This window comes from Dioscorea cayenensis, chromosome 18 (assembly GCF_009730915.1).
Source record: "Dioscorea cayenensis subsp. rotundata cultivar TDr96_F1 chromosome 18, TDr96_F1_v2_PseudoChromosome.rev07_lg8_w22 25.fasta, whole genome shotgun sequence".
In the NCBI taxonomy this organism is placed as follows: Eukaryota; Viridiplantae; Streptophyta; class Magnoliopsida; order Dioscoreales; family Dioscoreaceae; genus Dioscorea; species Dioscorea cayenensis.
The window spans coordinates 22,524,916-22,548,734 of NC_052488.1; the positions used below are offsets into that span (position 1 = coordinate 22,524,916).

The 23,819-nt window shown below is 35.2% G+C and overlaps 5 protein-coding genes across 6 annotated transcripts; all 5 read right to left on the reverse strand.

The window, feature by feature from the left end:
- Positions 1–582: 582 nt before the first annotated feature.
- Positions 583–7,453, reverse strand: LOC120283020 (cellular nucleic acid-binding protein homolog). Its single transcript, XM_039289840.1, has 9 exons — positions 7,375–7,453; positions 6,409–6,483; positions 4,741–4,812; positions 4,521–4,613; positions 3,546–3,668; positions 1,987–2,076; positions 1,763–1,855; positions 1,032–1,142; positions 583–923 (listed from the first exon to the last, which is right to left on the reverse strand). Exons 2-9 carry the CDS (start codon positions 6,480–6,482, stop codon positions 902–904), a joined length of 678 nt encoding a protein of 225 aa, XP_039145774.1. The 5' UTR covers position 6,483; positions 7,375–7,453; the 3' UTR covers positions 583–901.
- A 706-nt stretch (positions 7,454–8,159) lies between these two features.
- LOC120282360 (UDP-glucuronic acid decarboxylase 5-like) lies at positions 8,160–11,644 on the reverse strand. The gene is made up of 13 exons (XM_039289166.1): positions 11,456–11,644; positions 11,278–11,369; positions 11,020–11,106; positions 10,652–10,739; positions 10,425–10,516; positions 9,921–9,985; positions 9,751–9,839; positions 9,246–9,323; positions 9,012–9,105; positions 8,855–8,921; positions 8,691–8,754; positions 8,575–8,615; positions 8,160–8,474 (listed from the first exon to the last, which is right to left on the reverse strand). The coding sequence occupies exons 2-13, from the start codon at positions 11,356–11,358 to the stop codon at positions 8,289–8,291; spliced, it is 1,032 nt and encodes a 343-aa protein (XP_039145100.1). The 5' UTR covers positions 11,359–11,369; positions 11,456–11,644; the 3' UTR covers positions 8,160–8,288.
- A 458-nt stretch (positions 11,645–12,102) lies between these two features.
- On the reverse strand, positions 12,103–14,794 carry LOC120281593. The gene is made up of 5 exons (XM_039288273.1): positions 14,436–14,794; positions 13,397–13,544; positions 13,055–13,266; positions 12,782–12,958; positions 12,103–12,533 (listed from the first exon to the last, which is right to left on the reverse strand). The coding sequence occupies exons 1-5, from the start codon at positions 14,622–14,624 to the stop codon at positions 12,447–12,449; spliced, it is 813 nt and encodes a 270-aa protein (XP_039144207.1). The 5' UTR covers positions 14,625–14,794; the 3' UTR covers positions 12,103–12,446.
- Positions 14,795–16,548: 1,754 nt separating this feature from the next.
- On the reverse strand, positions 16,549–19,266 carry LOC120281717. 2 transcript variants are annotated; one of them, XM_039288417.1, is made up of 3 exons: positions 18,447–19,266; positions 18,200–18,364; positions 16,549–18,101 (listed from the first exon to the last, which is right to left on the reverse strand). In XM_039288417.1, exons 1-3 carry the CDS (start codon positions 18,954–18,956, stop codon positions 16,620–16,622), a joined length of 2,157 nt encoding a protein of 718 aa, XP_039144351.1. In that variant the 5' UTR covers positions 18,957–19,266; the 3' UTR covers positions 16,549–16,619. The 2 variants fall into 2 exon arrangements, with proteins under 2 accessions (XP_039144351.1, XP_039144350.1); XM_039288416.1 differs by having other exon boundaries at positions 16,549–18,113; positions 18,447–19,265.
- A 3,474-nt stretch (positions 19,267–22,740) lies between these two features.
- On the reverse strand, positions 22,741–23,641 carry LOC120282231 (CASP-like protein 4C1). Its single transcript, XM_039288992.1, has 2 exons — positions 23,091–23,641; positions 22,741–23,013 (listed from the first exon to the last, which is right to left on the reverse strand). The coding sequence occupies exons 1-2, from the start codon at positions 23,460–23,462 to the stop codon at positions 22,792–22,794; spliced, it is 594 nt and encodes a 197-aa protein (XP_039144926.1). The 5' UTR covers positions 23,463–23,641; the 3' UTR covers positions 22,741–22,791.
- Between the last annotated feature and the right edge of the window lie 178 nt (positions 23,642–23,819).

Genomic DNA, 23,819 nt, shown 5'->3' on the forward strand with positions numbered 1-23,819 from the left:
TTTTTACAAAATAAATAAACCAGTATTTATACTAATCTGTGGACTAGTGTCTTTGGGTATACTAATATTAATATAATTTAAAAAATTAAAAAAAAAATTTATTTTATTTTTTTCATACAACTACTTTTGAGTTGAGAGGAATTTAAACTTTTAACCTTTTAACATAGGAGAAAAATGAAATATAATTTTTCTAGCGGTAAACATAGTGTTATTTTTTTTAAGTAACCTCAGTAATTGTCTACTGGTTAAAGCACTCCAGTCATATACAGGAAGTCGAGAATTTAACTCTTTTTCAATAAAAAAAACATTTATATGTTTAGAATGACTTGTCTCTCTTGTCAAAATAATAATAATAATAATCTATAAATTTTGATTTTATTAAAATCTTACTCGCCTCCAAATTAAGCCTATATTTCCCTGATCCCACCTTAATTTTTTCGCTTCCAGCACTGTGATCTACTGAGCACATACAAAGACAAATGGAACAAAAAGAATTTCCAGCTGCATTAAGAAAAGAAACAAGAAAGAAAGAACAACACAGTTGAACAAGATTTGCCACATTCTTGAAATTGTCCAGGTGAACATAAAGAAGTGATGGTAAAAGCAATCTGGCAAATTCTGAAATTGGTGGACTAACTCATAGAAGATAAACATTGTGTAGAATTCATGAACACTGTATTATAGTATGATCTGGCAATATCAGGAGATAAGCCTCAATGATTATTAAGTAGCATGCTACTTGGACAAAGAGATACTACGGCAGAAGGGTACACTGCACTGGTTCATGGCTGAAATTTCTGGCAAGGTGACTAGACCTGCTCTATGCTATTTAGTGCGGTTGTCAATGACAGTATCAGTATGACAGTATGGCCTAGCTGGTGAAAAAATACTACCTTTGTAATTACCAGGGAAACCTATGACCCCTGCAATAAAAATAATTACTATTTTATTTCCGTCTCTATGTAAAAGGTTGAGAATTTAAATTGGACCAGTGATTTGTCCATAATTTTCCCTCCAAAAAAAAAGACTACCTGGCTTTGCATTCATAGCACATAAATGAATGCCTACAGGTATATGCAGAATGTCCGAGATTCTTGCAATTGTAGCAAAGGGTTCGTGAGGTGCATTCTGCAGACGTGTGTCTGGTGAAATATCAGAACAACAAAATTATAAAATTAGTAATATTTTGTCAACAAAATATTGAGAGAAAATTGACCCAGAAATCCTAAACAACCATCAGTAACTTCTTCAGTTCTTTCAGATATCAAGTAGCATTTGTTAGAGGATGAATTAACTCCCTCAAGTTAAATAAAGCTAGCGCAGTAAGTCACGGTTTCATGGATTTATAAAGCAAATTTCCTTGGCTTCAGGTGAGTTACTAGGAAGAAATAACTAACAAGTGGCAAAAGGTTAGAATGAAGATACAGTTAATTCTCCTGAGGGTGTGTTTGAATTAGAGGGTGTAATATACCTGGTCCAGCCTATGTTGGTTCTTTCTTGTTGTGGTTAAAAGTATACATGCTCTACTTTTAACCACAACAAGAAAGAACCAACATAGGAGTGTTAATACATAGGCTGGAAGAAAAAGAAATTAATTTACCTCTTGATTATGAAAGAAGCAGGGAAACACATCTTTTATATGTAAATCTAAAATATAGTATTTCTAATTGGATTTTAGTGGCGAAAAGATGGAATTTTCAAATAAAAAATCAACTCACTCAATAAAAAATAGATAGTTTATATCAAATGCAAAAATACTTACCCCGGTCGGCAACATTTGCTACAAGTATTTGTTCTTGGACATAGCATGGCGGAATGGCCATTTCTATAGCAGCTATGGCAATGGTAACTGTCCCTGCAAGTTTTAGATGTTTGAGAATATTCATAATTTCATATAGATGGGTATGAGTTGAACTTTTTAAATAAGAAATAAACTTAAAAATTACATAAAAGTTAATTAATTTAAACAAAACTGAAAAGTCTTACCGCCTATCACAAATGGGACAAACAAGCATATTGGGACAGTCTTTGGTGAAGTGCTGAGAGTTCATGCAGTGATTGCATAGGTGAAATATCCTGTAAGTTTAGAATACTTGAGAACATTCATGTAATTTAATAACACAACTTATTCAGATGATATATGATCATATTTCTTTTAGAAAAATTGAATAATAAATAAGAGAAATAAAACATTTCTTCTCTTTTACTGTTTCTTCGTACTTCCTCACCACTGGTGAGAGATGACTTTACCTCTGTATTTCTGTTTTTATTTCAATAAATTTGTGGTTTATCCACATTTAACTCAAAAAGCATTTCCTAATAGATCAAAGGATGCATTCCCTAGACACGGTGTGAGAAAAAAAATAAAAATAAAGACACCGGATATGAGAGAAACTAAAATTTCACTGAGAATTATAATTAAAAGTAGAGGTATTCAAGAGCTTCATCAGATTTTCAATATTGTTTTCCCTGCAAATCGCTCTATTCTGTGCAGATGGGTCTGCAGGCAATTAAGATAATGACTGGGGGCAGAAAAAATAATTTTATAGGATAGACAAGAAAAATCAAACACATCTTATCCGGTGATGATCAGCACTGGAATCTAGCAATGTCAGCTCACATGGAAACTTTGATCAGGATCAAAGTTTAGTTTTGGGTCCATATTGGGCTAAGCGTAACCATTTGCAATATGTCAAACATACTGAGCAAAAGATGTATGACCAAAAAACCTTGATCAAGACCAAAACATGTCTCAAATAGAAGGTATAGGTTCAATTTCTGCCCAACTCAATAGTTGAGAGTATGTAATTTATCATCATTTATAAAAAAATTAAAAATAAAACAATAAATCTAGCAAACATTTATTAAAATTTTTTTAAAAAAAGTCTCACATGATCTATAACACCTGATCTATAATTTGTTAGATAGACTAACAAATTTATTAGAGTAACTAATAGTCTCACCTTGTTTAATTTAAAAAATATAAATTTAAATATATAAGCCTAGCTTTTTCATACTATTAACTTAAATTAAGTTCAAATAATATGCTTGATTCATTTTATAATAAATTTGTGATTTTTTATTTTTATTAAAATAATAATAATAATAATAATAATAATAATAATAATAATAATAATAAGTTTGGTTTGCACCTAACATAATTAACCAACCTAGCTCACAATGGATTTGCTTCTTAACTATGATCTTGATTATTGTTGATTATTGTTAAGGGGTAGTTTTTTTTTTTTCTTAAAACCCATTACTATAATAACATCTAGCAGATTTTAAAATTAAGCAATAAAATTTCTACACTTATATTTTTCACAATGAAGTTAACACCGATAGACTAAAAACCTATTGGCCATGTTTCTTATTCTATAGCACACAAGTCAAATGACAAGCGGTAATTTGTTGTAAAGGTTCTACCTTACACGCTCGGCATAGGGTGGCGGGAAGGCCGTGACACTTGCCATAGTGATATACTAATTCTTGATCAAAAGAATACTTCATGAACTACATAATCAAGTAATAAAAGGTTATTTAACCTGCTGAATTGGTCTGGACCACATGCATCGCACCTAAAGTCATTTCTGCAGATATAGAAGTAATGCCCACGTGTCTTGCATTTGAAGCACCTGGGTTGGTAGTCGCATGCTTCCATAGAGTGACTGGTAGTAAAACATCAAAACCACAAAATCATGAAATTGACATTCCATAAACAAAACAACACCTTTTCGGTGAACTGTTCATTCTTGAATTTGATAAATTTGTGAAACTGCCACAAGCACCTTTTCAATTCTTTCAGATAAGAATAAGTATTTGTTAGAGAGACTAATACAACAAATTGCATGGATTCTCTAATCCTTAAGTAAAAAGTAGCACAATTAGCAGTGATTTCATAGATTGGGAAAGAGTAGCGGGGCGAACCCACTAAAGACCCGGGGGACGCTGCATGGCCCCTGAGTGGAATAAATGAAGATAGAGGCAGCTACATGGTACCGAAACCACCCATACACAACCACTATTCATAACTCCCAGAAATGTGCCCTCAGCCAAGAATCGAACTCTCACCACGAGCTTTATCGATGACCCGTGTACCAATAGACCCAAAGGTCATTGGTAGTGATTTCATAGATTTGACAACCACTTTATCAAGGCTATAGGTTAGTTACAAAGGAAGAGATAAAACCATATTCAGCTTTGGAAAGACACAATCAAACAAATCTAATATTTAATATTCATGCTTGGATTTTAGTCACCAAAGATGACATTTTCATGTATAAACTCAGCTCAAGAAATAAAAAAAAATAAATAGTTTATACCGCCAACAACATTCATAGTTTATTGGTGTAAGATTACCTAAGAGTGGACTAAAATTAAATATCAATTTTACCCGATATAAAAAGGTGAAAGTACATGACATATTTAGAAAACCAAACACAAACACGTCTCTAACATATAGTTTGTCTATTTTATCAAAATAATAGTAATAATATTTACTAAATGTAAGAAAGTCTTACTCCGGTTGCCCACATCTGTAACAAATCTGACTTCTTGGACATTTCTCGGCAGAGTGCCCAGGTTGGCCGCAAGTGCTGCAATAAAAGCTGCCCCTGCAAATTTATATATTTAAGAATATCTAAAATTTCATAAAGATGAGGCTAGGTTGAAATTTTCAAATAAAATACAAGTTCAAGGATCACAGGAAAAATAATTTAGACAGAACAGAAAAAGCCTTACCATGTTCTACAAAATCCACCACGTCCAGTACAGAAAAACCAACGAAGACGGTCTTGAATGAAGTGCAGAGAACTGCAGAAAATGCAAAGTTAAAATCTCCTGCAAGTTTAGAATACTTGAGAAAAACAACACAACTTCGTTTTTAACTTAAAGCAAAAGGATGCCGATGAGAACGCTTGGGCAACGATGATCTCATGACAGGTCACAGCAAAAAAAAGCTTAGACAGTGGAAAAAAACAAAGGGTTAAGATCATATATGATCATATTTCTTCTAGAAAAATTGAATAATAAACAAAAGGGTGTATTTCTAACAGGTCAAAAGATGCATTCCCTAGACATGGTGTGAGAGAAAATAAAGACACCGGCTATGAGAGAAGCCAAAATTTCACCAAGAGTACTCATAATTAAAAGTGGAGCCATTCAAGAGCTTCATCAGATTTTAAGTATTGTTTTCCCTGCAAACCTCTTAATTCTCAACTGGAGGGTCTGCAGGCAAACAAGATAATCACTGGAAGCTGAAAAAAAAAATTTATAGGATTGACAAGAAACATCAAACACATCTTATTTGGTGATGATCAGCATTGGAATCTAGCAATGCCAGGTCTGCTTTTAATTATGAAAGATGGTAACTTTGATTAATGTATAGGTCAGGATCAAAGTTTAGTTTTGGGTCAAAATTAGACTAAGCCTAAACAACTTGCAGCATGTCAAACATACTGAACAAGATATATGCCCAGAAAACCTTAATCAAGACCAAAACATGACTCAAAATAATCTCTCTAACATATCCAAAGTTCTAATCGCAAAAGGCAAGAAGGATGATCAGCATAAAGAAACTATTTTATCAAAACTCTTAAGCACAAATATTAAGTTTATAATCTGAAAACTCATTCAAGAAAAAAAATTCTGACGAAAGAATTTGAAAGACTGGACTTGACCTTCATATGAACCAACCTAGCTCACAAGAGATTTGTTTATTAACCATGACACTCTTTAATGTCAAGGAGCCAACCCAATATTTCTTATGCTAGGACACAAGTCAAATGATGAGCTTAGCTTAGCATCCTCTTAAACAAATTCTCGATCAAAAGAATATTTCATGAACTCCAAAACTACAACAGCAACATTGATTCCACGAGCTTATTTGGCATGCGAAAGCATGGATCTCCAGAGCTTATTTGAGTTGAATTTCAGTCCATTTATTCTCAAGTTTCCAGAACACACACACACACACACACACACACACACACAAACATTGCAAGAAATGCTTGGGTTATTTGAACCTCAGCCTACTCTGTCTACTTGCCAAGAGCCAGTGCACAAGTTATACATTGAATTATGATTCTTGCACCATCAGAACAAGTGATCAATATCACAGCATATTACATTCCACATATGAATGTAATACTTTTTCTCACAAATTTTGACTTCTACGTGATATGATACGCATTCTATATTTTAAAACTACAGCAAATTAATTAAATCCCACAATACAACTACAAATAATTTTGATCTGAATCAAAGCAGAAAAAGAAAAAGACATTTTCATGCATAAGTAGAAGGAACCCTGAGTATGATCAAGATTATTCAATCAAATATTTAAATTAATATGTAAATCACAGAGATCAAACAACATGCAAAATATAGATCAGGTAGGCAAAACCACACCTTTGGTTGCCACGATTGGGTACATTGTTCTGTGGAAATCCCAAAGGAGGCCTCCAGTTGCCTCCCATGTCCATTCTGAAGGAACCAAAATAAAGAAACAATTTTTAATGAACTAAGTATGATTAGATTCTTCTTTATATTACCAATCCCACCTCAACTGCTCCATGATCAGTAAGAAAGAGGGAAAAGAAGAGAAATTCACTTCTTTATACGGGTGTAATACTTTTTCTCAAGGATTTTGACTTGGACGTGATTTGACACTCATTCTATATTTTAAAACTACAGCAAATTAAATCCCACCATACAACTACAAATAAGTTTGACCTGAATCAAAGCAGAAAATTGAAAAGACATTTTCATGCATCAACATGGCCATTAATCTGCCTGGGGAGTGGAAAGAACATGTGAAATCAGAATCAAATATGTGAAATATAGAATCAAATAGGCAAAACCACATATGTCATTGCCATGACCGGGTACATCGTCCCGTGGAAACCCCAAAGGAGGCCTCCAGTTGCCTCCCAAGTCCATTCTGAAGGAATCAAAATAAAGAAACCATTCTCAATGAACTGAGTATGATTAAATTCTTCTTTATACTACCAATCCCACCTCAACGGCTCCATGATCAGCAAGAAAGAGGAAAAAGAAGAGAAATTCATTTCCATTTGGCCCAATCAGTCTCAAATCAACCAAAATCAAATTCTCAAACACTTCAGATACATCAAGAAACTGACTAAAAAAAAGATAAAATTTTTCAACCCTTCTTGGCATTAGAAAAAGAAATCCAATCGCCACAAATCAAAACCCTAAAACCATAAAACAAAAGAAAAAAAAGAAAAAAAAGAAACTAATAAATCTTGGTAGCTAGCTACTGCTCCGAAACGAAATCCGTTTGCAACCCTAGAAAGTTGGAATCAAACAACAAAGAAGGAGGAATCACCAAGCGAGAAGGAGCAAAACCAGTACCTTGATCTCTGAGGTGGAGATGGAGCTCCTTCTCGAGCGTTTCGATGGTCGCTCGTGAAAATGAATAGAAAAAAGAAAAGGCGCGAAGACGGGTTTGAAAGAGGGCCTTTTATAATGAATGAGGCGCCAGTTTAACGGTTTCTATCATAACGGGTTTCGGATCTTGGAGCTAGGATCAGACCCGATTCGTTAGGATTTAATATTTAACCACTATTTTTATATTTAATTTACGGGTTTTTTTTAAGCGTCAAAATGGTTGATGGATCATGTCATGGATTGATCAATTAGCCCGATTTAATAAATGGGTCAAACCCAAATTACCAATCAATCCATTTATAAACCATATAATCAAAACAATTTCAATTTGATTAACTAATTTTACAAATATAACCTATATAATACTTTAAAATACATATATATATATATACACACACACATTTATAAAAACTTAAAATTATACCACCCTGACTCCTCAAGGTTCAAAGTTAATTAGTTATAACTATAAATAAGCATAAGCAATCTTAAACCATAAATAAAAGTGACAAGCAAATATGATTTTTTTTCAAGGAATATTAACTACTCCTCACTTTTATAAGGGAGTGCAAGCAATTTTCTTGTAATTTATATATTCTGATTATTAGAAAATCCAAATGAATGTTTTGATTTAATGAAACTATAATTATGAATGCAACAACCCCCAATCAACTTCAAAAGAATTATTTCACTTAGTATTGATAAGGTTCAAATTCAACATAATTTGGCCAAAAACAACTACCAATGAAACATGACCAAAAGAAACATCCCCTTAACTTTGAATGGAAAAAGAGTTCACTCTGAAAACAAAAGAATAAGAGACATTCATTCTGATGACAATAATGGTATCTCAAATCAACTATACTGATGATACGAAGAATTTAGGCAGTTTTGGGCACGCCGAGACGCAGACGGAAATCTTCCCCCATGAGAGGCAGACCGTCTCGCAACTTAATTTTGGGCTCCCATCCAAGCACTTCGTTTGCCTTTGTGATATCCGGCTTCCTCTGCCGAGGATCATCAGGAGTGTTCTCAACCATTTTTATAGTCACTGATGGGTTGATCAACTGCATTTCAAGTCAGATTAAAGTTCAGATTACAATCATCAAAAGCATTTGTTCTCCAATGAATTGATTCCAAGAGTGTAATAGAATGTAAAGAACTGACCCCTTTTACAGTCTCAGCAAGCTCAGTCATTGTAAATTCACCTGCAACCATGAAGAAGACTGAATCAGTCCAAAGTTTTTGCTGCAAGATGAAATCTGAATGTTGCTATGTTTTACCCGGGTTTCCTAAATTGATTGGCCCTGTGTTGTCTCCTTCCATCAGCCGAATTAGGCCATTAACCTTGATATGAGGAATAGACAAAACAGTCAATTGTACAATCAGACTGTTTTGATTGTTTATTTTTCAAATTACTCAATTTAAAGGTGATGATTATGTATACCATGTCAGAAACATAACAGAAGCTTCGAGTTTGTGTTCCTGGTGCTTGAACAGTCAATGCTTCACCTCTTGTAAGACAAAGTTAAGATTTTAATTCACTGGAACGTCAAGTTTTATGAATGAACGATTTGATATGAAGAAGAAAGCAAAAAGCTCACCGAAGTGCTTGAGCAATGAAGTTACTGACAACACGACCATCGTCAATGTTCATGCGTGGTCCATAAGTATTGAAAATTCTAGCGATTCGGATTTCTTCAGAAAGAACCACCCAATAAACAATAGAATAAGACAGGCACTTGAAAAACCACAATTTTCTCATAAGAGAAAATGTCAAGTCCACTAGAAAGACACAAAATGCAAATCAAGAGTCTTAGTCCAGAATGATATTTTACCTATTCCATGTTGCCTGTGGTAATCAAACATCAAAGTTTCAGCAACTCGTTTTCCCTCATCATAGCAACTCCTGACCCCTGCAGCAAGAAATAATCATTCAATGAATGCCAGGCAGGAAAATTTAGCATGATGTTGTATGGGACAAATCTCAAATACATAACCCAAAAGTTGGACAAATATGTACTTAGGCTGAGTAGTTTAAATAATTATTCTAAAAAGATCCATAAGCAGAAAAAAGTGGCAATGATGAGATATCAAAAACAGTAAATGCTTTATTCTTGGAGAAGTGAATGGTAGCAGAAAATAAGTAAATAGTAAATTATATATATATATATATAAGCAAGTCCCCGGTTTGTCAAAAACAGCCTCAGCTCTATCATAACGAATCAACAACTCAGCATTCGATGTAAAAGACTACTGCTGAGTGGGGGAACATGAAATAATAACCAAGAACCCCAGAAAAAGATTCAGGATGACAGGGTTTCAGGGAAGATGAAACCATACCAATTGGATTCACATTGCCCCAGTATTCCTCCTTTTGGGGATGCTCAAGAGGGTCACCATAAACCTCTGAGGTTGATGTCAGCAAAATCCTGAGGGAGAATTTAGAATAACAAATTACAAAATAAACATTGGTCACAGAACAAATGAAGAAAAACCACAATAAGATTTACCTAGCTCCAACCCGCTTTGCAAGGCCCAGCATATTCAAGGTACCCATGACATTTGTCTTTATTGTCTGTCAGTTCAAATCAATGTCTTAATGAGTTCAGTATAAAATAGATACAAAGAAATGCGAGTGTAAAAACAAGATAACAATGACAGCCTGAAGTCATGAACAGATAGAAGCTGATGCAGAAAACAGCAGTTCTAAAAGCAAGCAGTCTCAAAGGTTATAATAGCGCTCAGGCTCTCATTTAAGAAATGCAAGGTAAAGATCCTATTCTAGGAAAAAAATAGGAAAGTGGATTTAAGAGTGGCAAGCTTCAATCTATCAATGAGGCAAACTAAACTACCATCAAACTAATTGAAAAAGTAGATGTGATACAAGGAACTCCTGACAGTGGAAACACTAAATACAATAAATATAAAGACTAGAGATCTTGCATTCAGATAGGAAGATGAATTTCCATATTGCAGTGAAAAATATCTGTAATTCCAGCATCATGTTGACAAACCTTCACGGGATTGTATTTGTAAAAGATTGGAGATGCAGGGCAAGCAAGATGATATATCTGATCAACTTCAACAAGCAGTGGCTCCGTGACATCTGCAAGGATGCCAAAGAACATGTGTAATTGTAATCAGAAATCAATGCAAAGACTCTGAAAATATGCTTCAACTGTGAAGTTCTCCATATACATAACTCAAACAAATGATAAAGTCACAAAGATAAGAGATATACCATGGCGAATGAGTTCAAATCTTGGATGACCAATCCATTTCCTGAGGTTGTCCTTTGACCCGGTAAAGAAGTTATCAACAACAATTACCTGAATAAAAGAACCATCATATACATCAGTCATCCAAGTCAACATAAGGAAAACTACAGAATTTCTCCAATTTTGGGTAAAACAAATCTCTATCCCTTAATTAGAACTTGAATTACAACAATTTAAGTAACGCTCAACCAATTCTCAAACTGACATTTACTTTATTCACCAAACACTTATAAGAATGAATCAATCTAAGCATTTCCTGAAGGAGCATCAAGCATAAGAATGTTTACAAGTACAGCAATCAAAATAATTTTTTTTCAACAAAGATGATCACCTCATTCTTTTCATTCTCCATCAATTTGTCAACAAGATGCGATCCAATGAAGCCAGCACCACCAGTCACCAAGATCCGCATATTGGACTACCATCCAAACCAACAAAGAAAAAACCAAAACAGATCAATCGCATTCACTGATAAATTCATAGAAAAACTAAAGACATCTCTAATCAATCAAAAGATCTATCAAATACCAAGCAAACGATCCGAAATGAAAACTCAAACCAGAAGATAAAAAAAAGGACCAAAATTTACCTGAAAAAACTTGGAAAATCTCAGAGGAGAAGGGGTTGGAGGCGGTTTCACCACTCCCTGATGCTCCCCATTCGCCGCCATTGCTCCGATCTCTACTCCACAACCCAACACCCAAAAATTACTTCTTTACGTCCCAAAAACAAAGAAAAACTTTCAAATCAATAAAACATATACTTACTTCACTACTTAAATCGATCCAAAAAAAAGGACGAATTTCTAAGCGATGGATGAATCTGAAGATCCAAGAGTGCTTATATAGAAAAGCGAGACAAATGGGGAAAAATCAAAGAAAAACGAGGAAAAAGGAAAGAAATCGAGGGTTGGTGATGGCCCAGCGTAAACGCTTCGAGTACACGCAAAAGCAGAGAAAGCTCCGGACTAACTAAAACACTGCCTCTGTTGCTTAAATCTAAAGTTTTGGCATCTAATTATTATTCCAGATTCGAAGAATAAATTTAAAATAAATTAAAAATGCATATAATTCAGAAATATATATATATATATATATATTCGCCTTGGATAATTAGAAACTTAAATTTGGCAAGGTTTTGAGAGATATTTAAATTTTAAGACATAAAAAAGAGATTATTTATTTATTTATTTATTTTTAGGGATGAATGGCGGGAAATCCGGAAAAAAGAGTGCCACGTGGATTCGGTTGTTAGACGGAGTTTGGTGATAGCGTTAGGAGCAGTGTTACAAGGTTAGAAACTTCGATGTATTTTTTGTAATATAAAATTTTCATCTTCTACTTTTTGATTACCTGTTTTCATATTATAATTTTATAGATTATTTAATCAATTTCACTAACTTGTGCACCAGAAATAGAATGAACCATAATTCAATGACACTGGTTAACTTACAAACAGATCGGTAAAAGTAAAATCCATTCTATACTGTGAAACCTTTAAGACAATATCTATGAACCAGCACACAGAATTGAACAACACGGTAAAAAGGTAGGCACTGAACGCACACACCTCCAAACTATTGCAATTTGATGAGACAGTAGAATAATGTGCTGCTCTTGATTTTTCAGATTCTTTGAAAGAGTTGAAACAGCAGAAACTGAAGATCAAAACAGGCAATTCATTCAACTTCTATTTTGTAATGCCCGACGTGGTTTCGTACAATGGCAAGACTGATGATACACATGGCAATTGTATGTTTTAGAATACATCCGGGTGGAAACGACCGGGAATGGAACTGGACTCTTGTGCTCTCTGAAGATGAATCCTCAATGTGTAATTATTACGCTGCACCGAAAACAAAACGATTATTTTTCCCCAATATATCACACTGAGCTACACAAAATGATGAAACTTTACAAATAGCACAACTGCTCAGAGAATTAGCATAAGAGAGTGGAGGTGATGATCTAATGTAGGTTGTATAATTCTCTATGCATTTTGGAGTGTTAAATTCACAACTGCTTCTACTACATGGGCAAATATGATTAAGAAATAGTAGAATTAGATAGATGACAGTGTATAATGCTTTATACCTCCAATGCCTGGACTTGCTCATGGTATTTGCTAAGGACATGCTTCAAGTGTTGCATTTCTTTCAGCTTCTCGTCTTGCTCCAAGCTACGTTCATGTTGAATTGCTACAGCTTTCTTCAAAATCTGGTTGTCTCTCAACAAGCTCTGAAGTTGCTCTTTAAGGGAAGTGACTTCTTGCTGCTCAACATAATAGAGAGGTGAACTTCTGTTAAGCTGACCAGTTTGTAATAATACAATTTCATTGAAGGATAGTCAGACGTAAAGAAAATATACCTCATAAGAAGACACAGAATTGGTGATAACACTTTTTTCAAAAGCTTCCAACATCTGAGTAGCACGGGAACGAACATCATTCCAATCTGATGCATTCATCATTTCATGTACAAAAACATCCACCCATGACGAAGCATTTTGAGGGTCAAAGTTCAAGTTGCAGTGGTTAACTTCTTCAACCTTTGTATCAGACATAGGAGTTATTTTATTCCCTGCAAATGTTCAATAGATAAAGGTCTAAAAGTTGAAATTGTGTATGAGTTCACAAATTGAATTATTTCCATCCCCACCTTACTCAGGAAAGAGATGCCTGTAGGATTCAGGGTTAAAGGCATTTTCTACCTGCAACGACATGGCCATCTGAAGTGAGATCTTGATCCAGGCTAACTGTTTCTTTTATTGAAGTTTCACCACCAACACAAAGAGCGTGAAGACTCTTGATGGCATCATCCATTCTGTGGCCATGAGAATTTAGAGTAGTTTCCACAACCTGATAAAACACTACATCAGTAAAAGTTTAAGTAAAAGGAGCAAGAGAGCTAATAAAAAGACTAGTTTTGTGATTATGCAAATGTTAACCAATGTAGCCAACTAATAAACAATTTATTAACTCACACATATTCACAAACAAGCTTATTCTGCTTATTCTGCATGGCCAATGTTACCATGAAGATATAAGGATCTAAGTCCTTCATACACGGAACGCTAGCAAGAAACGATACCTCGAGTAACTTGAGAATGTCTAAATTTTGTTAGCTAAACCAGGATGAAAAGATTGCTTAAAACTCTTCTTAATCTCAATAACCAGGATAATTCTTCTATATGGTTATAACTCCAACATGATTAATTTATTTCTGAATCTAAAATTCCCCTGATACCATAAATAATTAAAAAAAAAAAAACCTCTGGTCTGACTGATTTCATCCAAGTAAATTCATATAGAGCTGGAATTAATTATTCAAAGCTAGAAAACTAAAATTTAGACAAGATAGTTCCAAATGAGACACCATCAACTTCCAAAAAGACAAAGAACCAACAAAAAAACATCAGACATTTCAGTTGGTTAAGTTATAGTTATTAACTGATTTCAAGTGCACAGTCCTTACGCATTGTATAAGTGAAATCTCAAACATTCACATCCATCCTCAAATTGAAAAGCGTTCTATGAATCACTCATAATCAATCCCAAATTACTTGCAAAGAAAACGATCTAATTATTCAATTATACAAGCAAACAAAGACGAACATTTCTAGATGTCCAAAGTTGACTCTTTGCTCAAAAAACCAAAACTTTAGTGGATCATTAGCATCTGTATATAAAATTCTCTAGTTAAAGAATTAAACCTTCAAACAAAGAAAGAAAAGAAAAGAAAAAGGTAACCTCACGGTCCAAGGAAGGGAACATGCGAAGGAGAATGGATAGCTTATCGTCAGACCCAAACCCAAGATCGGGAGAGTGAACTGGGGATTCATAAAGCGAGCAGCGAGACCTCTTGGACGGCGGCGCCGACGAAGGGGATCCAAAGATTTCCTCGAACCCTAGGCGCTTACCGCAGACGCCGGCAGACATGGCAACGGAGACCAACGTTCAGATCGAAGAACAAACCTGATTAGCCTCCTCCCCAACTCCAAAACCTCTCAGAGAAATGGATCGATCGTCTGGTAGAGACGCTGTTCGTCGAGTTCTTCACGGCTCTGGATGTCTTTGTGGGCAAAACCCTCGGTTTTGATCCAAATCGAAGGACGTTTTATATCGAAAGGTTGTTTGGGTGCGTCCTTTTCACTCGTCGATGTGAAAACAGAGCACGTGGAACGTATGGACATAAACCAGCCGGGCTGACGGGCTCATCAACCAATAACTAGGCCCTGGCCCACATTGTATGAGTTTTTGTTTTTTTCTTTAATTAGAATAAAAATTGGGTAATTTTTATTTTATAACAAATAAAAATGGGTAATTGTTTTTTTATTATAGATAGACACTTCAAAAGTTTTTTTTTTAACTAAATAAATGAGTCCCGCATTGGCATGAAGATGATATTTGAAACTGTCAATTTCAATCATTATTAAAATTATTTATATATTTTTGTTTTGAGTTATTATTTTAAGATGAGAAAAATTAAATTCAAAAATTCAATATACACAATTATAAAAAACTATATGTTTCTCCAGTCCCATGTGAGGTCTTTTATTTCTCATTTGTCTATGTTAAAAAATTAATTGTGTTGGCTCAAGAGATTGTGAAGAAGTAATCTTAGTTGAGAGTTACGATGTGATAAGGAGGTTGTTCGGAAATATTTAGTGGATGAATAATCTCTATTGGTGCAAGAATTTGATTGGGATGAAGAGAAACCAGGTCATCATCATCTGTGATGGGCTTAATAGGGGTAAGTGAGGAACAAAAAAGATTATATTAGATCAAAAATAGTAAAATACTACCAAAGAGGCTCTTTCTAATGTAACCGTTCAGTTCAAGCACCACAATGTTGATCTCTGGCATGCTTGTATGAGACAAATTCCATCTTCAAGAGTGAAGGCACTATACCAATTTGATCCAAAATTAAATTACGAAATAGACCCTCATTGTGAAACTTGTCATTTACTTGTGTTTGTTTCCATGTATCTTTTCATTATTTATCTAATAGACATAATAGGCACCCCTTTTAGAGGATTCAATATAATTTTTTTACAGTAGTTTTATCCCTTCATATTGTAGGGCAGGGGATTTTTTAAAAGATCTGAAAGCTACCGTAATTGGTACTCCTCTATACATATTTGTCCTTTTAATAATTTTTTAAATGAGAAACATTTATCACCAATTAGTAAAAAAGAAAATATATGTTTTTTACCCTTTATCCTCTATTTTGGTTTTTGTTATTTCTTTTTTTATTTTAATGAAATAATGGTTTCTCCACCTTTATTTAAAAAAAAAAACTCCTCCAAGTCAATTCTTCTAAATATGTAAGATTGGTAAAATTTTTGTGAGTTCTAAACTGTCTTTATTTCAATCTGAGCACTAAATGTTAATTTGTACCAAAATGAGCATTGTGTTTTGATTTCATTTCACCAATAGGGTAATTGGGGCTTTCCAATGAGTTTCTAGTGTCGTGGATGGCAAATATCTGATGTGGTATCCTCCACACAAGCGAGTAACATGGACCATGGACATCCAAGTAGACATTTTGGCATGCATGTTACTATAAATTCTTAAGAAACCCCCAATTACCTTGTTAGTAAAATAAAATCAAAATTTAGTGCTCATTTTAGTACAAATTGAAAGTTTGTTGGTGAAATAAAATCAAAATTCAGTGCTCATTTTAGTACAAATTGAAAGTTAATGCTTAAATTAAAATTAGGGCAAAGTTGAGTAATTACTGAAAAAATTTACTCTACATAAGATTATCATAAGTGGTATTACCTAAAATTTTACCTTTTTTTCATATATATATATATATATATATATATATATATATATATATATATATATATATATAACGCCAGAAAAAGGTTACAGAGTACGTTTAGCCATAGAATTTAATATTTATAGCGCAAAAGTTCGGTAGAAATCTTATGAAAAGTCTTTATGCCTGCCAGGGTTCTCCAATTGAAGAAGTTCAAGCAACCCTTTCTTCAATTCCTTTGACTCTCTCTGCAACCCTTCCAAGCAAAAACCAATGGCACCTAAGCTTAGAAACACTTGGCCCTTCACCACCCCATCCACATCACCATCAAGCTTCTCCATGGCTTCTCTTCCATGTTGAATAAAACTGGCAACAACCTTATCAAACTCTAATGAACCAACTCCACTTCCCATTTCCAAATCACTTGGATCATTTTCCTGTTTTTCTACAGAAAAGCACTTCAGTGAATCACTAATCAAGTTTCTCAAACTCTCTACATCTTCATTAATGGCTTCCAAGCTCTCATGAGACTCTTGAGCAAGGATTTTCATGGCAGGGACAAGGAAATGGAGAAGGTCAACCATTTTAGACAAAGAGTTTTGGAGTTTATTATAACAAGAAACAGGGAATGGCAAGAACCAAAAGTTTGGCTCTCCTTCAGCCTCTGCAATGTCTTTTCTCAGCTTATTCACTTGCTCTCTCAGCTTCTTCTCCTTATTCTGCTTCATAGAATCATGAAGAGTTTGAAGGCTTAAAGACAGTTGTATCCTTGCCATGGTTGAAGCTCTTCTTGGTTGCAAGAGAAGCTCAACAATGGTGGAGCACAAGAGACCGATGAAGATTTCGGTGAGCCGAACGACAGCGAAAGCCGAAGGAGAACCATACTTTCTTCTTCCCAGAATCACCATTGCAGAGATGATGGCTGCAATTGCACCTGGTTGTCCATACATTCTACTTTTATGGAGAAAGCTTGTGAAGACTATGAATGGAAGTAGGAGTAAGAATCTAACTTGCATGAGATCCTCACTGATGGTTGATCCTATAAGAACTCCATAAACAGAACCCAGAGCAGCTCCTTGTATTCTAATGTTTGCTAACTTGAATGTAGCTTCTCTCCATGGTGTTATAGTTATGGCTACAGTGAGTGCACACCAGAAGCCATATTCTCTATTGAAGAGAACTCCAAAAAGAGCTGAAAGGCCTAACGTGATAGAACACTTCAATGCTGTTAGTATTCTTTCTATGTTTATCATGCTCATAATCCACTTGTTATTTCTTTCCTTTTGGGATTCTTCGCTTGATGAATTCTCACTGTCCATTAGTAGTCCATCATGGAGTACTTTCATGCAGAACAAGAAGAAGAACAGTGGAAGATTCTCTAGATTCAGTGGGATATGATGCAAGGATTCAAGTGTTTTATTCACCATTCCCTTTTCAGTCATGAAGTTGTACTGTTTGACAATGAGACATGTTTGGTCTCCTAGGATAAGGACATTGCCTCTCAGTGGTTGCTGATTCAAGACTTCACTTGGAACTGAAGCCATGGAAGTTAGTGCAGCCTCCATTCCTTTTAAGGCCATCTCAATACTTTCCATACCATTGCTTGATATATCTCCCGCGTGAAGGAACATTGACAGTGGCCTCTCCCACTGTACATTTACCTATTATTAATAAAAGGAAAAAAAAAGAATATATAGTCTTTAAAACTTACAAACAATAACAATATAATTAATAATTAATTACTCACCTGCTTGAGCTTTATACTTTGCAGTAGCTTAGCACTAACAGTTCTCAAAGATGAAATAGGTGTAATAGCAGTTGTTTGAGAGCTATCAGAAGAAAAGAAAGAGCTCACAAGAAGTCTCAACCTCTCTAAAACAATGTCAGTGTATAACCAGCTCTTCTCCTTCACCTATTATAATATAACAAAACAAATATAATTAATCCTGGTTTCATGTATCTCATATAAGACAAAACTCAAGTGGATAAATTACTTCATAGTAAGCGAAACGAGGATATGGTAAGATTATTGCAATGACAGCGGCAGCAGCTCCGACTGCAGTACTCACTGCCACGTTCACGGGGCCGCCATGCTTGTGCGAAGCTAGATGCACCAGTACTGTCTGACCGAGTGCTACACGCACCGTGATCAAGCTCATAGATTCCGGCAATGCAACTATAAATGAGCTAAGTGCCAAGGCAATGGATTTTATACCAATGGATGCATGCTCATCGATGAAGAACAAAGTGAGGAATGCTAGCAATGTGCTAAGTGTGATTCCATAAAGAGCTTGCACAACTCTGTGCAGTGTGTCACCCAATGTGGCTTCTCCGATGATGAGTATCACCGTGACGTAGGAGAATGCCGGGAAGTTCAGGTGCAGGCGCAGGGCATCAGGGCCATAAATAGTGACATAGCCGACAAGAGCGCATGCAAAAGCTGTTCGGAGAGCAGAACCAAGGCGAGAACGCCAAACTGAGTAAGTAATAGTAGTAATAGCCATTGATGAATAGCTTGGAGATGTTCAGCTGGAGGTTTATATAAAATTAAGACAGGTAATGGTTGGTGGTGGCCATTGGTTCATGGCCACTTTGACGCAATATGAGCAAGAGCACAGTTGAATTGTTTGCATGACTGGTACGTTCAATAAAAAAATATATGACGATTTGGGAGATGGATTGGTGGAGTTCCTTTTGGACATCCACTGATGATTAGTGTGACGTGGTGAACATGGTGATCTTTATAGGCTAAGAAGAGTCAATGGTTGGCTCTCCAGGACATCCAAGTAACTAATTCAACAGTGTTTAATGAATTGATGCATTACTTTAGAAGGTGGTGAATACCTGACAAGTGTTTAGTGGGAGTAGCACTTGAATGTCAGACAAAGTTGATGAACAATATGTCATGATGCTGGCCTACATTGGAGAAGGATTTCTCTGCATGCTCCTCACTTCTCTGGTCTATATAATTCATAAATATTGCGTATACGAAAACAAGGAGAAAAGCATCCATTTAACAAACGATCAGAGGTAACTATTTGCGGAAGTTACATGTTGTTAAACTTTTAATTATTAAAAGAGTATGAACGAGAGCTCACTCGGTCATCGGTTTCTCCATTATTTTGCTTGTAGAAGTGTCTGGACTTTGCAATCTGGCTCAATCTCTGAGCCATTTGACGCCTTGCTCCAAAATGGTACACTTTATGAGATGTACTACTCTGGCCATCATAACATGCATTACTCCTCAACTCCGTGTCATCTTTTACATCCATTACATTTGTGGATGCAATCCTTTTATCATTTCTATTTAAAAAGAAAAAAATAAGAAAAAAGAATATCATCAAAGTAATCGATCTGATCAACAGAAACATATATGTTCAAGAATTTTGATCAAATATTTACCTTTGTAAAGAAGAGTAACAACAAGAGCTCTACCTAAGAGTTTTACACTGTATTTGACATCTTACAGTATTTTCTTATGTGATTTTCCTAAATAATTCTCTCAGAACACAGATTATGAGATTATGAGCAAAGGCATTACAAAAAGCATATTGTGTGTGAAATAATGTTTATTGCCAAAGTGGAGAGTGTTAGGTTGTCGAGCACATATATGGTACTACGGTAGCATAAAAATAACAGAACACGGGAACACATGGTGCAGAATGTGTGGCCTAGAGCGAAGCAGCATGATATTGAGCAAAATTCCAAGGAATATCAAATGAAAGATAATTTAGAAATATAGGGAGAATGTTTACAGCTAATATTCTCAAGTCTCAAAATAGTATATCAGCGCTATAATCATTCAATCTAAAGGACAATTCTCACTTTAAACATAACAATGGTTTTGATTGAAAATGAAAAAAAAAGTGTTTATTATGTTTGATCTTCTTAATCTAAATATGTCATGTTGATATTATAAACTATTGACCAAGAACAGACATATGTCTTTATAAACAATCCAGTGTAAATCAAAGTTTTTATTCTAAATAGATTTTGAGGCCGATCAAGTTTGGAACATTAACAACCCTAAGAAAACTTGTGAACAACTACATCCTAAAGATGATCATTCAATCATGTTATATTAACAGCATTGATGACATTACGCAGAAATTTGAACATGGTATATTTAGTCCCAATTTAATGAAGTGTTGCCTTCTGAAGAAGCTCATTCTCTTCAGAACATAGTAAGCAGATTAAGGCAGTCAGATATTTCTAATTTTTAACTCACAAAAGTTTAAATACCAAATATATCATTAAAATAATATAATGAATTTTTCCCCAACACATAATCCATTCACAATGTCATATAAAATTAAACCATAGGATCCTAATGTCTAATGACACACACCATCAATATGAAACCAGAATGAAACATAAATTACAACCTAAGGCGGAAAAATCAGTGAGAGCAAGCAAAGATGATGAGTTTATGAGACATTTCATTTTATATGGTTGCAAAAAACAGGAAAATAATAGTTCATAGAAACTGCAGACAACATTTTTCCAACAAGAAAAGAAAAAAAAAAAGAAACTGCAGGCAACAGTAGCCAGTTGCATAAATTGCAAAGAAGAATAAAAAAATACAAAATTCTAGCTATCAAACAGCCATATTATTTCAGCAAAATGGTAAAGAGAGAAGCTCACAAAATAAAAAAATTTAAAAATTAATACAAGAAAAAAAGGGGGAAAAAAGAGATGGAGGGCAACAGCTGTTGAATGAGAGCAACAGCTGGAGAGATTTAACTTGTTGCAACCACCAATAGAAATAATAAATAATTAAATAACAAAGAGTCGAGGAAAGGAGATTGAATCACGGAAAGAAGAAAGGGCTTTATTTTATTTTTTGAATTTTTTGCACCCACATTATTTACTTCATTGTAATTTTAGAGATCTCTTATTTGTTTTTTAATAAAAATACCTCTCATGATCTATTTACATTACACATAACTCCTTTTGCAGTCACCATCCCTTACTTTTACAGCAATATATTGCTCATCCTTGTGTAAAAGACTTGAAAAATAAAAATAAAAATAAAAATAATTCTCAAACCACATGAATCTCTTAAATCTACCATATTAATTAGTGACCTCTAACCTAAGAAATCGAGTAGTGTTTTTATCAAACACTGATAAATGATGTCTAAAATCAGTAACACATGAGAAAAATTTTGAATTTTTTATCAGAATAAATAAATGCAGACAATCTACTCTGGCACAGACATGCCTTTTAATTACAAGTCTCATCATTTTTATTGAATTAAACTCAAATGTAGGTCATTTCAATCAATCTATCTCCAAATTCATCTACAAAACCTGAAAAACCAATTACTATTGACTACTGAACTAAATCAACAGCCCCCAACATCACTCACACCATTGCATTAGTAGAGAGAGCAGAGCCCATGGCTGGCTTGCATTTTACAGTTACCAAAGGGTAGAAGAAATATATAATCAAAGATCTGAAAGTGAGAAAAATGCAAAATTTAACAGTCAACTAAATCTTCTCCATTTTCATTCTAGAGCTCGTTTTACTATGCATTCAACATCAATGATGTTCTGATAAACCAAAAACTAGCACACATTCTTGAGTTTGCAAAACCTAGGACAAGAATTTGGATGAAAAGATCTAGGGTTTCTTCTCATTACCTCTTGGACGCCAAAGCCGCTGAATCCCTCACTGCCTCTCATCTCTCTCCCTCCTCTCCCGCGAGAATAGAATTCGCGATCTATGGTTTCTCAATCATGAGCTCTATTCTAACGTACATGGGCTTTGGACTTGGCCCAATATCTCGCTAATGGATCACATATTTATTATTTAATAATAATAATAATAAATGAATAATGAATTTATTATTTTAAAAAAAAACTAAAATAAATCCTAAGAATAGTAATACTTAAGCTTACAAATCAAAGATGGAAGATTCAAATTCATGTGACTCGTCCACAATTTAAAAATAAAATAAAAATAAAATAAAAAGGTGAGGTTTCAGTTTGACGACGCAATTTGAATTTAAATTCAATCCAACCATCAACGAGAAACACTCCATCATTTATTAGTCACTCACAGAAAGGTAAATAAATAAATAAATAAATAAAGAAAGAAAGAAAGCGATCTCATGATGATCCAACTTGCAATAATATCTCGTCTCACATTTTAGTACATTACTCGGATATCCATTGACAGCATACTATTCTTATCCCATAACAATACAATACAAATACACTCTCGTTAACTACTATAATACTACATACACACAAGAAGGTAAAAAAGTTTTGTCTTTTTTTAAAAAAATTTAAAAAGAGAGAGAGAGAGAAAAGAAAAACAACTCAAGCACGCAGACTAGAGATGAAAGCGAGAGCCGGTGATGAGAAAGCAAGCAAGGCGGAAGCCGGAAATCAGAGCGGCGAGAGCGAGAAAGGCGAAACCAACGAAGCCCAAGGCGACGGCAATGATGGCTTGCACGCAGAGTGAGTTCTCGGCGTCGCAGGTACGACCGCTTTTCAGCCCACGGATTGCCTCCACGCCAGCTGCTCCGGCGGCCAGTACCATATACCCGAAAACCTAAACCGATAATCGAATCTGAGAATCTGAAATCTAATCGGCGAGAAATAGTAAGATTAGATTGAAAAAAAAAGTACCTGATCGTGGCCGAAGTCGAACCAGAGCTGAAGTGGTTCGGGGAGGAGGGTGGAGGAGCGGAGGATTTCCCAGATGGAGGAGCCCATCTCGAAGAGAGAGTAGAGAGCGGAGATGGCGTTAGCGGCGAAGACGAAGCGGAAGGAAGGGAAGTGGAGCCAGGATGGGGAGCCAGTGGAGCGGGAGGAGTTGGTGGACATAAAGATGGCGGAGGCGAGGGAGAAGCAGAAGGAAGCAAAGCGAAGGATTAGGACGAGAGTGTTCAGCCGCCGGAGCTTCTGGGCGGAGACGGTGGACTGGAAGTGGTGGTGGTGGTGGTGGTGGTGGTGAGGGCTAGGGACGGGGAGATTGCCATTACGGAGAGGGGAGGGCATGGTGAGAAAGATGGAATCATGAGAAAAAGGAAGAAGTCTCTAAAAGAAGAAGAAGAAGAAGAAGAAGAAGAAGAAGGGTTTGGGTTTTGGGATCACGAGAAGGATGAGCTTTGGAGGCTTGCTTTGTTTGGAAAGCATGGTAAAGGTGTGAGCATAAACAAAGAGGTGTGCTGGGTGGGGTTGGGTTCGGAGTTTAGGTTCAAACTTGAAAAAACTAGTGAGGACTGTGAGGGCCCCACAGGCAACACTGTCTTGTATATATATATATATATATATATTATAACAATCATATGCTGCATGAGGGTCTTGAAAATGTAGAGCTGGATGGAAATTATGATGCTAATCAGTGACTGGAAG

Excerpts from the sequence above, each read along its gene's own strand:
- LOC120283020 (XM_039289840.1), bottom strand. The coding sequence starts at position 6,482 with ATGGACATGGGAGGCAACTGGAGGCCTCCTTTGGGATTTCCACAGAAC. Across the intron at positions 2,077-3,545 it reads GGTCCAGACCAATTCAGCAG|GATATTTCACCTATGCAATC; the intron begins GTTAAATAACCT and ends CTAAACTTACAG. Across the intron at positions 924-1,031 it reads TGCTATGAATGCAAAGCCAG|GGGTCATAGGTTTCCCTGGT; the intron begins GTAGTCTTTTTT and ends TTTTTATTGCAG.
- LOC120282360 (XM_039289166.1), bottom strand. The coding sequence starts at position 11,358 with ATGGCGGCGAATGGGGAGCATCAGGGAGTGGTGAAACCGCCTCCAACC. Across the intron at positions 11,107-11,277 it reads GATTTTCCAAGTTTTTTCAG|TCCAATATGCGGATCTTGGT; the intron begins GTAAATTTTGGT and ends TTTGGATGGTAG. Across the intron at positions 8,475-8,574 it reads TTGCTGAGACTGTAAAAGGG|TTGATCAACCCATCAGTGAC; the intron begins GTCAGTTCTTTA and ends CTTGAAATGCAG.
- LOC120281593 (XM_039288273.1), bottom strand. The coding sequence starts at position 14,624 with ATGTCTGCCGGCGTCTGCGGTAAGCGCCTAGGGTTCGAGGAAATCTTT. Across the intron at positions 13,545-14,435 it reads TCCCTTCCTTGGACCGTGAG|GTTGTGGAAACTACTCTAAA; the intron begins GTTACCTTTTTC and ends GTGTTTTATCAG. Across the intron at positions 12,959-13,054 it reads ATTCTGTGTCTTCTTATGAG|CAAGAAGTCACTTCCCTTAA; the intron begins GTATATTTTCTT and ends TATGTTGAGCAG.
- LOC120281717 (XM_039288416.1), bottom strand. The coding sequence starts at position 18,956 with ATGGCTATTACTACTATTACTTACTCAGTTTGGCGTTCTCGCCTTGGT. Across the intron at positions 18,365-18,446 it reads CTCGTTTCGCTTACTATGAA|GTGAAGGAGAAGAGCTGGTT; the intron begins GTAATTTATCCA and ends ATATTATAATAG. Across the intron at positions 18,114-18,199 it reads AAAGTATAAAGCTCAAGCAG|GTAAATGTACAGTGGGAGAG; the intron begins GTGAGTAATTAA and ends TATTAATAATAG.
- LOC120282231 (XM_039288992.1), bottom strand. The coding sequence starts at position 23,462 with ATGCCCTCCCCTCTCCGTAATGGCAATCTCCCCGTCCCTAGCCCTCAC. Across the intron at positions 23,014-23,090 it reads TCGACTTCGGCCACGATCAG|GTTTTCGGGTATATGGTACT; the intron begins GTACTTTTTTTT and ends TTATCGGTTTAG.